This window comes from Myodes glareolus, chromosome 9 (assembly GCF_982192425.1).
Source record: "Myodes glareolus chromosome 9, mMyoGla1.1, whole genome shotgun sequence".
NCBI lineage: Eukaryota > Metazoa > Chordata > Mammalia > Rodentia > Cricetidae > Myodes > Myodes glareolus.
In genome coordinates, this window is record NC_142034.1 from 77,989,129 (window position 1) to 78,005,892 (window position 16,764).

Here is a 16,764-nt window from a genome sequence, read left to right on the forward strand (position 1 = left end):
TTATTTAGGTGGTATCTATAATATGAGTAACTTGTGATGTTATCTAAATAATAGGAAGATGGGAGCCAGGACCTGAGAGCACAGCCACGATTTCAGTCCCATCCATTGGCTTTTGTGGGGTGCAGATTAAGAAACACTTGTACGAAATGATTTGTATGAAGCGTAAAGCAGGAACCTAGGACAGCTGCAGGATGGTTCAGGGACAGTGAGCTCATGGTAAGAAGGCATCATGAGCAAGCAAGGGTGGTGCGCGCCTTTAATCCTCGCACTCTGGCAGCAGAGGCAGGCAGATCTCTGAGATCAAGGTCAGCCTGGTCTACAGAGTGAGTTCCAGGACAGCCAGGGCTACACAGAAAATCCTGTGTAGCCGAAACAAAAACGAAAGTATCACTGTGTGTGATTGTCTGTATGTGCCCTGTCCTCAGCAGAACTCGAAAGGAACAGAATGGTCGGTGCCATGTGCTGCCAAGTTGCTTTATTTGGCAAAAAGCCATACTCCTGTGGGCTGTATATTTCTAAAATCTGTCGATTAATTAAGTAACAATTTTTAAACTTTCTCATACAAAATAGTCTCAGTGTTTGGCCAGCCATTTGCAGCATTAGCGGCCTGATCCCTTCCAAGTAGAGAGGCTGTGAGTGTGAGCCCTGTGGGGTCCCAGGCCTGAGGATGCTGATGCCATTCCAGCTGTCCTCATGACAGCTGACACAGGTCTCAAGAGACTAAAAATGGGTGCACATCTCCGCCCGAGAGGAAGTCGTGGGATCTTTTAACAGAGTGGAGTTGACAAAGTACTAGGCAGGATTATTTCTATTCTTAGGGCTTAGCAGCTAAAAGCAAAAGCTGAAAACTAGAAGTTGGAATCTGAACACGCACAGCATCCTTCATAAATGGCTTGAAAGCGGTTGCCTTGGGGATTCTGAGTATTCGGTGCCTGTGAGTAAACAGCCCATTGTCTCCTTTACAGCAGATTCTCCAAAAGCTGAGCAAACATTAGTGCTATTTTACCTAGAAGAAAATCTAGGCATGAAGGGGCTTTGTGGGTAAAAAGTTTTGATCTGTGCCCAGAGTTTTTCTGGGTGTCTCTAGACATGGCCCGGGAAGATTCAGTCTCGGTTAACATGTATGGCAGCGTGAGTGATGCTTCACTTTCTTGCTCAATCCATCTTGCTAGTGATGGACTTGGATGAGACTTAGGGACCAACCACTGTGGCCACTGAGCAGAAACAGCTCCATGTCCACTGGAGGGCAAGCTCGTCTTCACCATCGGAAGGCTGGTCCTTGCTTAGGGTGGTACCCAGGAGACACACTATTGTTTCTGCCTCCAGTTTCCTTTCTGTTTGCTTCCTTGTTCGCACCAAGACCAGGAGTGGGACTGATGGCTACGTGTGGGGGTGGACCAGGAAAGAAAAGGCTGTTTTGGAGGCCAGCTCTCCCTGTCCAAAGCACACAACCCTCCAACACCGGCAGCTTACGGAGCCCTGCTTGAAACCTTTGAATGGGTTTTCGTGGCCCAGTAGAACAGCCCCAACATGACTCACATAGTCAGGGATCAAAGATAAGTTGCCTTCTGAGAATTAAGACATGACTACCTAGCATGTACTGAGTGCCACAGCCAACCAGAGCATCTTCTCATTGTCCTCCAGGTCAACACCATGACGCATCTTCAAGTCTTCATTCCAGGCCTCATACTTCTTCTCCCAGGTAAGTGCACAGGTGAGCTGGGGAGTGTTGGATATGACATAGGAAGAATAATTCCTCGCTATTTGTTCGTTGTGAATTGTGCAGAGAGGAGAGAACCCAGGTAAAATTGGAGCTTTGAAGAAATTATTTACTTGTATGTATTTCAAAATTGATGAAAACCACAAGAACATATGAAGAGAGAGTACATGTACAGGCATGTGTTAAACTAGTAAGGGGTGAATACATGGATGTGTATGTGACAAGGGGTAAGAACATGGATATGTATGTAATAGACTGGTAAGGGGTGAGAACATGTACATGCATATGATAGACTAGTAAGGGGTAAGTATCTGTAAGATTATGGGATAAAGTTATTTCTTATCACATATTTCTATAACTTCATTATAATACCATGTATTACATTTGTGATCCTGAAACGATATTAGTCCAAAATCAAGTAATGTGTGTCCCAGTATGAAATATACACTCACGTTTTTATACATCAAGGACCGTGTTTTTTTCAGGTCATGTCCCAAACTCACAGCTTAGGGCTGCATATAGGTGATTAGTTAAGTGAATCTTACAATTCAATGTTTTGTGATTTTGTTTGCTTATTTGTTTATTGCCGGTTCTGGGATCCAGCACAGGGGCTAGCATGGGCTGACCAAGCACTGTATCCTTGAGCTCCCATCCTCAGCCTTCAGAGTTCCTTCAAAGGTCACCATGGAAGCAAATGACAATAAAAGTTTTCTTCCACCATCCAAAAAGACACATATTTCAATTTTTGTTTTAGTTTTAGAAATTGCATACTTTAATTCTGGGCTGAATAATCTCCAGTCCTGGTATCTTCCTGTGTGATTGATTCTCAGTTTCTGGAATGCCGCCCTCTTACAACAAGGGATCCCTGCTTAGATTTTTCTTCTTAAGCACTGGTCCTAAAACCTCACTCCTCCGCATAGTATTCTAAAATCCTTTCTGAGAAATTGATGTTGAGCCAATAATGCAGTAAACAAAAACTTGGCTTTGCTATTTGTAGAGGAGGGGAGAGTAATGTATATGTGTATATGTGTGTGTGTGTGTATACATGTAACAACAACTAATAAAAAACAGAGGCCATGAATTTGAAAAAGAGCAAAGAGAACTGCATGTTAGGGTTTCAAAGGAGGATAGGAAAGGGAGAAATGAAGTACTCATCATCTGATCTAGAAAAAGTAAAATAAATAACTTTTAGAAATTAAATTAGATCTGGTCTCAATGGCACATACATGTAATCCCATCTCTCAGGTATCTGAGGCAGGGGAATGGTAAGTGCAAGCAAATGTAGGCTACAGAGCAAGACTCTGAATTAAAAACAAGCCAATGGATCAGGCATGGTGGGAACTTTAACCCCAGCACTCAGGAGGCAGATGCGGGAGGAGGAGCTCCAAGAGTTTCAGGCTTGCTAGTTTGAAGGTGGGTTCTAAGCCTGCCAGAGCTACATAGCGAGCTCTGGCTCAAAAAGGAAAACAGAAGAAAAGTAAACTAACAACATCCAAAAACGAGAGAGAGAGAGAGAGAGAGAGAGAGAGAGAGAGAGAGAAATAAGCTATGATCAAATGCATCTCTCCAAAGCATCATGACCCATGTTTGATCCTCGGTTGGCACAAAAAGAAAAAAAAATGGAGAAGAAATGCAGGTATAAAAATAAAATTGTAGGAAACCGTTGGAGCGCTCATTCTGTTTCCCCTCCTTTACCCCAGCTGCTGTAGAATCTGTCCTGGAAGTGCGTGGAGTGGTGGGCCACCCTGTGACACTGCCGTGTACTTATCCGGTATCTCGCGGAATCTCACCCGTGTGTTGGGGCCGATTGGCACGTTTTTCTGATCAGTGTAAAGATGGTATTATCCTGACCAATGGATACAACATCTCCTATAAGAGGAACAAGCGTTACCACCTCAAGGGGCCGCTTCTTCAAGGAAATGTGTCTTTGACCATAGAGACAGTCACTGAGAGTGACAGTGGCTTCTACTGCTGCCGAGTGGAGATGAAGGAATGGAATGCTGTCCTGATCGTCTCGCTGACAGTTCATACAGGTAAGCTGGCCTTGTTTCCTTGCTTCTTTATTGCAAGCGAGCCAACTCCTCTCTTTGCTAATAATTTGTTCTCTTCCTAGAACCAGAAAACGAAGACTCAAACATTTTTGTTATTAAACACTTCCTTTTGTTTAGAAATGTAGTCTCATGCATCTTGACGTCTACGATCTCCTGATCCCCATGCCTCTAGCTCTCTAGTCCTGAGAACACAAGTAAGTTTCACCACACAGCGCCTTAATATTCCCTTTGGAGGCACAGAATACCTTTTATGTGCTTGCATGAAGCCCTAAGATTAACCTTAATTCAAGACCATGGGTTAAGTCAGGTTCCAGGTCCTAACTGTACTTGGGACCATCTTGTTGGTCCAGGAAACTGCATCCACTCTCCGTCCTGAAACTCAGCGGGGAGCTTTATCTAAGCTGAAGTGACTTGAAGGAAAGGCTGTCCTCTGCCTCGGAGTCAATGTCTTGTGACATTAAGTCACCTGTCCTCTACACTGTAAAAGCCCAGCAGCTCTAACCTGAAAAGCAGGCCACGCAGGGTGCTGCTGCACTGATGAGCTGGCTTCAACAAGGGTCAGCTGACCTTGCTGAGCACAGGCCTCGTGTATAGGAGGACGAGAGTTCCACTCCAGGTCTACCCTGCCTTGGGCTTTAAAAGAGTCCTCACATCTTGTCACAAAATTATCCTTTTGTACAAGGACGTGGCCACGAGGGGAAGTGTTTCTCTCCCAGTGCCTGTCCAGTGGGGACCAGTGGGAAGCTCATGAAAGCCCCAGTTCTTAAATCATTACAATTTCATTTGCGTTGTGGACATTCTGATTTTCTTTCAGCTTTTTACTAAAAGTTAAATAATGAGGGTAAACCTCCTTCCGAGGCTATTTCTTAATCCCCTTTCCTAAGTGCTTACACTGACAATAGAAGCCGATAGTAACCTGTCTGTATTCTTTTTAAATTCAGACCATTACTTTGTAATTGCTCAGCTCTATTCTTTGCTATTTTTTTATTTCTTTAACTTATTTATTTATTGTTGATACAGGATCCCAGTGTATAGTATGGTCGGTCTGGATGCCCACACGTAGATCAGACTGGCCTCGAACACACACACCCAACTGCCCCTGCTTTCTGAGTGATGGAACTGAAAGCCTGTGTCACCATGGCTAGTTGCATGAAATTATTAATAGCGGGCTTTAATGAAGCTTAGAAATTCTTTCACAGGTCACTGTTTAAAAGTCCTCTGACTGAATGATCAATAGGTCCACAAGTGACACTCTGCCTTATCCTTAACAGCCAAGTCTACATTTTCTCATGATTTGAACTCACAGAGATTCCTCTTGAGCTGTCCTCATCAGCTCCTTTGGTCTTTCCCATCTCCCTGGGAAAATAACACCCCAGAGCAAGAACAGCCAAGCTCCTGAGCTGGTGGCTTCTTTCCTGGTTGTTCTCTTAGTGATCTTCCGACTAGATTGCTCCCGTGCTTGCTTGTCTCTCCACCTCAGAGACTGCTACTTTCCAGGGATGATCTGTATTGTGTTCAGGCCTCTGCCCACACATTAGACTGGTCAGCAAACTATAGCCAGGCCCAGATCTGGTTATGTGGCAGACCCACTCACGGGCGAGAATAGTTTCACTGAAGCACAGCCACGGGGCCCGTTGCTGTGCTGTTAGCCGTGACTTTCAAACTGGTTGAGGTGTGTGCTTGCTACTGAACAATGTGCTTTTAGGTTCCCTAGCTGAAAACATTTACTGTTTGGTCTTTAACAGGGGTTGGGAGCCATTGATATGGCTCAACATGTAAGGGTACTTATTGTCAGGCCCAGTGATCTGAGTTCAATTCCTGGGACCCACATAGTGGAAGGAGAGAAACAGCTCTCTCAAGCTGTCCTCTGACCTCTACACATGACCCACAGTGCGCACACACACACACACACATACACACACACGACTGACCACTGTATTCACTACCTCCCTGCGTATTATAGGTACACACATTTCTTTTCCTTCTTTCAAGGCAAAAGTTATCTAGAGTCCAAATTACGTTTTAACCCTTGAGGGAAAAGAAAATCAAACCAATTGTTCTCAATCCCCAGGGTTGTACTTTGTAGTTAGCAGAGTTAGGATGGAAGGAAACCTTACGGGGGACACGCCAGGCCACAAAAACACTGCTCCTGCTAGAGGCATCCACTCACTTCCTTCCAGGCATCGTTTCCCCTTAATTCCCATCTTGGATCCCTTGGATCTCAGATAATCAGTAAGCTGTTTGGATGCAGCACTCCTGACTCTCTTGGCTTGTGAATTACTGATCAAGCCTGCCTAATCTGAGGATCCAAAGTCTGAGCGTAAGAAAAAATGTGGCAGGGAAGCAGACTCCATCTCAAAACTGATTGAGATTGCTTTACCAGAACAGCGAGGGGCCCTGGCCTTTCTGTGGGACGAAGGCTGAGCACTTTAGAGGACTGAGACACACACAGGAACACACATATAATCACACACACACACACACACACACACATAATGTGTGTGTCTACCAGAAAGTTACAGTTATACTTTGTGGTTTGACTAGGAGTGGGGTGGGTTGTTAACAATAGCCAGCTAGGCATATTGTTTGGGCAGGGGGGAACTAAACAGGCAGCATGGGGCTATTCAATTCTTTATGCTTAGGACCTATTGTCCAGTACAGTCTGACTCAGTGCCTCATGACGCGAGGCTGTTACCCAACATGCAGTGCTTCAGAATCCGAGAACTTAATGAAACATCTGGAAAATTCAACACCGTGTCATTTCCATACACAGAATTATCAAGAGTTTATAGCCTTACTAGTATTAACCTAGGTAACTATATGAATGTGTTCTGTCAATTTGTACTTAGACTTGAGCCCCACCCATAAGATATTATCTACATGCAAATAGTACAAAAGTTTCAGAAATACCCAAATTCTGAAATGTCTAAAACCAAGCATTTCTGGATAAGGGGTATTCATCCTGTTTCTCTTAGATTGGAAGAAACAATGGAAGACTATGTCCATTCTACACCCAAGTAGAAGATCCTTTGTGTTGAGCCTAGCATGGGCTCTCTCATGGGCTAACCTTCAGCTAAGATCCAGGACTGTGTGGTGTGTACTCTTAGAACTGACTGCATTGAGCGTGCTGAGCCTGCAATCTGTAGAAGTCAGGCATTACCACTGAATGGCAGGTAATCAGCCCACCCACCCACTTACCACACTGTGTTGAGTCGCTGGTAATGTTTTTCATACACACACCTCCTCATAGGGTAATAAGGTCTTGGATTTGTTTCTGCAGAATTCTTCTAGACTTGTTTTACAACGAGTTCTAGATGAAGGAATGCTTGTCCAAGTTCTGTCTCTACAAATACAAATAGATTTTCAGTCTCTTTGGGCTCCGGGAAGAAGCAACCTTCACTTCAATGTGTGTAAGGAACACAGAAGAAACAAAGTTGAGAGTCAGAGAAGAACCCAGATAGGAGGTTGTGAGGAATATGTGACTTTGAAAGGGTTAACTCAGGACTGCGTGTGGCAGAGCCCTTGTTAGCATATGCGAGGACTTGGGTTCTTGGATATGACAGGACACCTTCCATCTAAGACAACAACAACAACAACAACAACAACAACAACAAAAAACCCAAACACCTTAAGGCAGATTGGGCCTGTTCATATTGGGCCAATGTCCCATCCATGTAATCACCCCAATCAAAAAAACAAAAACCAAAGAACCACAAACCACATTGCCATCATTCTGGAATATGCTTTATTGTCTGAGTTCAACTGTGCACGACTGTCTCTGATCATTGAGTCTTCCTGCATATGCTAGATTAACCAGAGGCCAATAAAAGTAAGTAAGGATCTATGGTAAGGTCTAGGATGTGTTTTCTGATCATCTCACTTGGTGACTCTTCCGTTTACTGCTCTTTCCCTAGAAAACGACCCAGCACAGAACCCACCAACGATCATGACTAGAAGATTCTATATTGGAATCTCCATTACCTTGCTGTTTTTCCTTCTTGCGAGCACAGTGGTTATCACAAGTAAGTAATTTTACAATGGTTCCCAATGGTAGGACAAATGATACATGGTAAATAATAAATGATCACAGAAACCAAAGAATTTTTGCCAAGCAAAAGGTTTTACATCTAAATAGGGGGGCAAAGCCACTTTAGTCGACAGAGCAAGCACACCCAGTGGGGGTTCCCCTGGGCCTTTAACTCTAAATCACAGAGTTCTGTGCCTGCCTCTGAGTGCTCAGAGCTGGGCTTCACAGTCTAGGAGACTTGTCGTATAAAGCAGAGCAGTGACTAGGGAGAATGGTTCCGAGCACAGAATTTGCTTAGGAAAGTGCTTGCTCCACAGCTCTTCTTGCCTAATGGTGTCTTCCCACATTTCTTTCAAGATGGCACGTCCTCTGTCTTCTTTAGCCCTGTGGTTGAAGACAGTGCACTTCATGTCTGTTTCCCAGACCGAGGAACTAGAGCAAGGCTTCTCAGCCATTCTGACTGCCTGCAAGGAACTCCACATGCCATGGGGTTCACATTTCACAGGACTTCTCTGTGTTCCCCAATGCAAGATACATATTGTAGTCCCTTCTGGATCCGAGGGATGTGTTAGGACCTACTGGTCTCTGACAATATTCCTAACATCTGTGAAACGTTCTGTGACCTTGGTTTTGCATCACGATGTGGGTGCTAGGAACCCAGTGGGTGTTCTCTGCAAAAGCAGCAAGTGCTCTTAACCACTGAGTCAAGTCTCTAGTTTCAGTCATTTATTTTTTCTGTATAAATGAGATTATAATATAATAATTTTATTATTTTTAATTTTTGAGATTATAATATAATAACATCATCTCCCCGTCCCCTTTTCTCCCTCCAAACTCTCTCATATGCCACTCTGTGCTCTCTTTCAAATTCATGACCTCTTTATACATAAATTGTTACATGCATGTATGTATATACATATGCATATATATTCCTAAATGCAACTGCCTCAGTGTGTCTATTTTTCTTTACAGGCGTGTTTCCTTTGTTTTAAGACAATGAACATGAGCTCATTATTGATCTGTTCCACATGACTGGGTCAAAAATGGGGAATCAGACTCTGCCTGTCAAACCTCAGGAGGTTTCCCTCTAATTATTTAGCTCTTGTATATCCAAAATGATTATTTCAGCTGGCTTTGGTGGCATGCACCTATAATTCCAGGACTTGCGCTGCTGAGGCCAAAGAATCACAGCTCATAGGCTAGAATAGCAAGGTGATATATAAAAGAGGGGCTAGAAATTGCATAAAATACTATAAATGTGCTCCCTTCCTTAGGCCGAAACCGCTTATTCTCCCCTAGGGAGGGTGTTTACTGGGAGAATAAGGTCTTTAACAGGGGTGGGGGAGCAAGTGGTACACACCTCCTAAACTGTGCCGAGAAAGGAGTAAAAGGCAATACAGTGTCACTTCAGCGAGTGCTTTTAAAGGGTCCTTGATGGAAGAGATCATCAAGAGGACCTGCGTCTCAGGTCACCTTGGAGAGTCTACGTTAAAATTAAAAACCTAAACTTTTTCATTTCTCTCATTGAAGGACAATTTACCAATGCCATTCTAGCACGTTAGGGAGGCTATGTGGGTGAGTGCACCGAGCCATGAACGCAGAGACAATATTTTCTGTGGGGTGCAGGAAGGAACCTCCCTACGTTACCAGGGAACGAGTCAACTAAAAACAGAAACGATATCCTTGATTAGAAGAAAACAGCACCATGAGTGTTTTTGAGGCTATGTTCAATTCTCTTTTCATCTCCCCTGCCTCCTCTTACCCAAATTTAGAGTACATCCTTATGAAAAGGAAGTCGGGATCTCGAAGGTAAGCTGGCACGGCGTGTGTCGATTGCTCTTGAACTTACAATCTTGTAGATTTTTCTTGCTGTTGTTCCTTTCTTTCTTCCCCTCCTCTCCCCCTTCCTCCTCACCTTTCTCCTCCTCTTCTTCTCCACCCCCCCAACTTCCCCCTCTTCCTCCATCCCTTTCCTCTCCTGTCTTCCTCCTTCTCTTTCTCCCTTATTTTCTAGACTAAGATATTTTTGCCTGGCTACCATTGCCCACCTTGATTCTAAAATTAGTTTTCTGAGACCCTCTCTTTTCCTCATACCTACCAGGGATGGGTCAGCATTCTGATTTCCATTACCTTTGTGTCTGAACTGGTACCCAAGGAGCCTCTCATCATTGACTGCCTGAATGGTAGATTTTGCTCATGGGAGATGAATTGAATGAGTTGCTTTGATTTCCCTTTTCAGCTGACCTGATGCTTCGTTCATTGGGTGCCTATTGTATTATAAGCTTGTGAAAGGGGAGAGACCCCCTCAGCAGTTACACTCTTGCACAGGACCCAGTCTTGGCCCATAGGACCCATGTCATAGGAATCACATAGCTGCATTTCCAGCACCTTGGGTGTGGGTGGGGGGTAGCATCTCCATTCGTGTGCACATATGCACCCCCACACAGACACATAACTATACATACATTATTTAAAATAAATCTTGAAAAGCAACTGACTGATATACATGTTATTCACATACACTCAAGCAAAGCGCACACACACTAAATAAAGAAATTGGTATTTTCTAGAAAATTGATGAAAAAAACCAGAAATCATAAGAGCTATTAGGCAGGTCATTTTTGGACACCTTTCAGGCAAATAGTGTGGGGATGATAGGGTGGTGTGGTGGTCTGTGTGAGTGAGCCCCAAGGAAACAGATTTGGAGAATTCCTGTAGAGGCAAGGGGTGCAAAGGAACCCCAGAGGCAGTGCCTCTGCTGTTGGTACCGAGTGCTCATTGTCTGTCACCTTGTAGTCTCTTTCAGTTTCTCCCCGCTGGATGCCATGTAGTTATCTGCATTGATGTAAAGCCATCTAATCTGCTTCATTTTGTTCAAGACTGGCTCTATACAGAGACTTTTTCATTTATTAACCAAAATTCACACCCCTCTGGCTACTGTCCTTCACACCCAGTTCTCCTCTGTGGCCCGTTTCAATCAAGACTTCTCTGTGTCTAAATTAATCACATGAGCCAATCCACAGTCAGTGTATTTAGCTATTCTTGTTTCTGTCCTAGCCCACACATGAATACATCATGTGCCAAATAATGTTATTCTAAGCATCTTATATTAGGAAAACAGGCTCAGAACGAAGTGTCCCAGATCACCCTGTGTAGAGCACAAAGGCCTCATTCTTATGACCCCATGTTTAGAATTATTTCCATTAACAACTTCTGATAATAAAAAGGAAATTTTTCCCTATAGATGAAAAGCACATCCATTTAACCCATTGCTTGCTCTTTGTGACTTTGTATCATTTTAAAAAAACTTATATTTTGATTCTTATTTTTTATTGTGTATGTGTGTGTTTGTGTGAGAAGGATAGAGAGAAAGAGAGACAAGGAAGAAGGAAAACAGAGAACGTTTGGGTTTGTTGTATACACGTGTCTTCATACAGAGACAGAGAAGGGTGTTGAGTGCCCATTTCTATCTCTCTCTGCCTTTTCCCATGGAGGCAGGGCCCCTCCCTAACTGATAGTGTGTGTATCGCTGGGCTGTCAGCGAGTGAGCCTCACTGATTTTCCTATCTCCATCCTCCCCAGTGCTGGGGTTACAGGCATGTGAAGATGCTTGACTTGTTACATGGGTGTTGGGCCTGAACTCTGATATTCCTTCTGTGCAACAAACACACTTATCTCTAAGCCATGTGTCCAGCACCAAATCTTGGATTGGTTGTTTATTATTATTATTATTATTATTATTATTATTATGTTAAAATACTGAAGAAAATGTAATATAAAAAGAAAAACAAGCTGAGTTTGAGGCCAAACTAGGCTTCTATCAACAACAGTAAAAACAAAAACAACAGAACTAAACCCAGCCCACTACTTGACAAATTCCGGATATTTTGTTATGATATTTTCTGTCAGTTATACAGCACTGGTTCATCCGAGTTCTTGATTCTAAATGGTTTCCACACATGTCCAGGTGTGACTGGCCCAAGCATAAAAGCTTTGTCCATGTTCTTTGTAATTCTCAGGGTAGGTGTGTTGTTCGTGTGGCTGCCTAGAGACGTTCGTTTTGGTCCTACATTTCAGTATTAGAGATGGTCACTGTGTACAAATGTCAGAACTCCACTGTGTTGAAATGCAGCCCATGAGTTAAAGTTAATCTGTTTTCTTCTCGGATTTGCTCCTTCATGAGTTCTAGAAGCTCATACATCAGTCCACTGTGCCCACCATGATTAGCATGGGCACAGAATGAACTCTCCAAGTGTAGCCCCTCCCATAGTTGATGGCACGACCTGTGCTCTCCCAAAATTAGTTCCTTGATCTCAAATACCCGACATTTGTGTGCTTGTGTCATACGAATGTCATACATGTAGTCTTTGAAACGGTGTCATAGACCACCAGCTCTTGTGAAAAGGTACTGCATTTTTACATGTGTTCATACTCCATGCTTAATGTCAGGGAATGTAGACACTACGCAGATTTCAAAACCCTTTCTTCTTTTAAATAAGAAATCACTTATTGTTGGTAGGTGTGTGTGTGCAGGTTCCATGACACCTGTGGAGGTCAGAGGACATCTTTGTGGAGCTGGCTCTTTCCTTCTACCTTTATATGGACTCCAGGGATCTCACTTGACCACCAGATGCTCCTAACCCATTCTAAAGGGTCACAGTGCAAAGTTGTCAAACCAGCGGTCATCCAGGTCCTAGCCCAGTCTCCAAGTGCACCTCTCGGTTAGGTAACTCAGCTCGATGTTAGGTATCTTACTCTTGATGTTAGGTGCCTTTTCCCACTGTGTGTGCATACCCCGATGGATACCAATATGAACTGATGTTTTAAAAATAATTCTTAGTTAGCCTGATGCCTATTAAACATACTCCCCTATGACTTAATACTAGGGCTCTGTGTGGTGCTGTTGACTGTTACTGTTTTTGTGAAAGAGGCTCCCTGAATCCTGAGTATACATCATAGATGAAAGCTCTGCTTGGGCCTGAAAGGTGATCTCACGCTGTTTTCTTCAACATCTCTCTCTCTCTGCAGCTTGGTAGCACTTCGTGTCTGTAGGACCGGAACTTTACAGAATATAGAGAGCAGGCGACCACGAGCCCAAGAGAATATCTACATTATCGAAGACGGTCCTCCTGTCCGAGATTAAGTTGCAGTGGAAGACAACAGTGAGATGTCACCAAGCTGGACACCCCTTTAAGCTTCAGGAATCTTTTCTGTGTTGCTTCATGGGGAGTTCCTGCTTTCCAGCGAGAGTGGAAAAGATGGTCCTCTCACTGTCTGTCCCCACTCTCACTGTTAAAATGATGTCCGGTCTCCGCTCACAGCAGAACCTTTTCTCAAACATGCTCACTTTAACATTCGGGGATTCCTTTAGATCCCATGATTCTTTTGTCCATGAAAAAGAAATCACTGGTAATGCAGGAAATGGATTCCTATCTTGGTTGCTAAAACCATCCAGGAGAGAGGATTAGATTAAAAGGAAAAAAATAAAGTAAAACACAAGCAAGGCAGGTGATATTTAATTTAGAAACACTTCATAAAAATGTCATGTATATTTATTATAACTCAAAATGCCACTTATCCTGACTGTGGCTCTAGTCAGGGGACTGCCTTCAGAGATAAACAAAAGAGAACCTAATATCACCATTAGAGTTGTGTATACTTTCTTATGGATCTTGAAATATGATGCATCATTAGGTGGTTGATCTTAGGATAAGGATGGGTGTTTTGTGTCAGGAGAGGTTACCACGGTGAGAAAGGACCAGGCAGACATCAGGGAAGAAAACAGTGGACCAAGGGACTGAGGTCATCGGTGCTGTTTCCCCGCAGGCTGACTCGATGCCCAGTGCTCCTATTCTCACCACTGGGCTGTGAATCAGGAGCTGGAAGGAGGCAATGCAGAGATGAAGGAGAAGGGGGAGCAGGACACAGGCTCTACCTGAGAGACGTCCTACTCCAGGTGTGACAGAGTTGGGACTAGCACTGGTTTCTTTCAGAGTTCTAAATTTATAATGGTTGCCAAGTCATATTTATATTTAAATTATTTAAGAAAGAAAAAGCATTTTCATAGTGATTCAGTTCATCACAATCAATGAAATACTGAGTTTTGCTGGAATTATCAAAGGCTGTTGTGTTGGTATATTTGTTGCCAGTTTGGTTGAAGAAAAGGGCAGAGTTGCTAGAGGGTGTTAATTTCTATTTCAGGTTGAGTGACTCTGGTTAGAGACACTCAGCCTATAGGAGAGCAGGGGTGGATCTCAGTCCACATCCTACCGCTGTTCTAGAGAGTTCTAGGAAATGAATCTGTCTCTCACTGGGGGTTCCTTGGGAAGGTCAGATAAGGAAAATTGCATTGAAGGTTTGCTGAATGGGATTTCCTCTGCTCTTAAAAAAATGATTATTTAAACCACCGTGTTTTCTTTGTCTTATATTTGAGGCACTTATACATCAAAGCAGGGCTTTCGCTTCCTGCCTGTTTCATGATTCCTGCCTGGTGACTGCAGGGTTCTGCAGTTTGATGCCTGCACTGTTCTTCAGCCTTCCTAAAGAGGTGTGATAGGCGTGAAGGGGACCGGAAATCTGTCTGTCCTGTTCCCCAAACTTGCTTGCCGTCAAAGACATGGTCTAGTGTATTCTGTGAAACTGAATATTTGGGACTCGGTGGAGAACAAGGCCTGGGCTCTAACCCTGACACTGAGTGGCAACAGCTGGGTAACCTGTTCTGAGTTTCTGTTTCTCTCCATCAATTTGATGCTAATGTTTCCACACTGACCTTGATGTGTCGTGATCATTGCAACGAAATGTTACTCATGAGAGTCTCTGAGGAATTGTGGGGGTGGCTCATGGCTAAGAGTATAGGCTGCCCTTGCAGAGAACCTGAGCCGGGGTCCCAGCACTGACAGTGGGAGTTTTATATCTGCCTGGGACTCCAGCTCCAGCGGATGTGCCACCTCCCTTCTGGCCCTGTGAGCACATACTGGTACAATAATACAAATAAATATTAAGAAACAAAAAAAAAGTTCTTTGAAGATGGAAAACCTACAGAGTGTAAATTTTCTCCCAGTAGATTTCATGATAGTAAGAGATCAGGAGTTTGTGCCCAATAAATGACTTAACTTTTGTTACATTCAGAGACCTCTTATATGATACTTTCTTTAAAGAATTGCTTTCCTTTGAAATACTTAATGTTTAATAATTTTCTCACACTATAGGAAAACCTGTTAATTTGGGATTAATAGGATAGAAGGAGAGGAATTTAATTAATGTGAAGAAATACCCGTGTTTTGGATTTTAGCTTTACCTTATTTTGTTTCTTTCCTTCCTTCCTCTCTCTCTCTCTGTCTGTCTCTGTCTGTCTCTCTCTCTCTCCCCTGAGACAAGGTTTCTCTGTGTAACAATCCTAGCTGTCCTGGAACTAGCTCTATAGACCAGTCTGACTTGTTTTGTTCTCTTGAGACAAGATCTTGCTAAGTAATCTCTACTGTCCTGGGATTTCCTTCTATAGATTAGGCTAGCCTGGAATTGGCAGAGTCCCACCTACCTCTGCTTTCTGAATGCTGAGACCGAAGCTGTGTCCTGCCTGGAATAAGCCTTGTTTGATCATATTGAATGGTGTTTCAATACTGATCTCCCAAGACACAGTTGATTCCATTACCTGCACTCTGCCTTGGAAGAAGATAGTTTCATCACTTGATTGTATGCACATTCATTAATTAAATGCAGTGGCTCAATGGTTAAGCATGTGAGCTGCTCTTCCAGAGGATTTGGATTGATCTCTAGCCCCTAAGGTGACTCGCAGTTGTCTGAACTCCATTCCCAGGGAATCAAACACTTTCTTTATTCATCCATGGAAACTTCAAGTCTGTGATTCACAGGCATCCTTGTAGGCAAAACAGACATATAATCCACTGATAGAATAATAATTAAAAAATAAAAGTATTGTTTCTTTGAAAAATGACTTGCCAATTTTTTTCATGTTCACTAGTTCATTGGAGCTAGGCATTTTCACTTGCTGTATGGAATATTCCCAGTTTGTGTACAAATATATCAAAGGTTGTCAAGGAAGCTGGGGAGATGGCTCAGTGGATAAAAGGATTTTCCTAAGAATGAGGACCTGAAGTTGAATATGAGAAAGAGCCCATGTGAAAAGCAGGATATGATGTCAGGGTCCAGTCTCGATAGTGTTTGCAAGTTCCAGGCTTAGGACAAGTGGATTAGAAATGGCAAGCAGACAGAACAGAGATCCAAAAGAAATACAGAGACATAGGCCAGAACTGGGAGAGCAATCCAGTGAATAGTGAATACTCTTATGTTTGTTTTCCAATCCAAAAGGGGTGGGGAGGCAAAAGACTGCTTTAATATGATACATTGAACAAACAGAGCAATTACCTGCTTCAATAAAGGAAGCATCAAGCAATTATATCCTTAGTTAAGCGTTCTGTTGTTTAGGCAGGACATGTAATGACCACACCTGAGACCAAGCATCCTGTAGGCAACCACTCCCTGGGTCAAACCTCCTGTCATATCCTTGAAGGAGCAGGAATAGACTTGAATTCTCCGACCTTTGGTCAGAGTGGACCGAATCCATCGCAGTGGGCCACCTCAGTACCCCAAACGTCAAGTAACCATACCCAAGTCAAGATATCTTGTTTGTAACCATACCTTAAGTTAGACCTCTTGTTGATAACTTTGAAAGAGTAAGTTTAAACTCTCTGACCTTCAGTCAAGGTGGTGCAGACTCACTTTTGTGGGCCCCCACAATATGGCTGTGTGTATCTGTAACCACAGCCTATGGGGAGAAAAGACACAAAAGCAAAGGCATGGGTGTTTCTCTGCAGTAGAAATATTATATCAGCTTGGCCAGGCATGGTGGTACATGCTGTTAGTCTCAACAGCTGTGAGGCAAAGGCAGGTGTCTCTCTGTAAGTTCAAGACCAGCTTGGTCTACTTAGTGACTTTCAGGTAGCCAA

At 43.3% G+C, this 16,764-nt stretch overlaps 1 protein-coding gene across 1 annotated transcript; it reads left to right on the forward strand.

Moving 5' to 3' along the window:
• The first annotated feature begins 1,653 nt into the window (after positions 1-1,653).
• On the forward strand, positions 1,654-14,204 carry LOC125401508 (hepatitis A virus cellular receptor 1 homolog). Its single transcript, XM_087909590.1, has 5 exons — positions 1,654-1,702; positions 3,421-3,753; positions 7,686-7,793; positions 9,571-9,607; positions 12,827-14,204. The coding sequence occupies exons 1-5, from the start codon at positions 1,654-1,656 to the stop codon at positions 12,939-12,941; spliced, it is 642 nt and encodes a 213-aa protein (XP_087765716.1). The 3' UTR covers positions 12,942-14,204.
• Positions 14,205-16,764: the final 2,560 nt, after the last annotated feature.

Bases quoted from the DNA above. Each gene is read 5' to 3' on its own strand.
- LOC125401508 (XM_087909590.1), top strand. From the start codon at position 1,654: ATGACGCATCTTCAAGTCTTCATTCCAGGCCTCATACTTCTTCTCCCA. The intron at 1,703-3,420 runs GTAAGTGCACAG...CCTTTACCCCAG, and splicing joins CCTCATACTTCTTCTCCCAG to CTGCTGTAGAATCTGTCCTG. The intron at 3,754-7,685 runs GTAAGCTGGCCT...CTCTTTCCCTAG, and splicing joins CTCGCTGACAGTTCATACAG to AAAACGACCCAGCACAGAAC.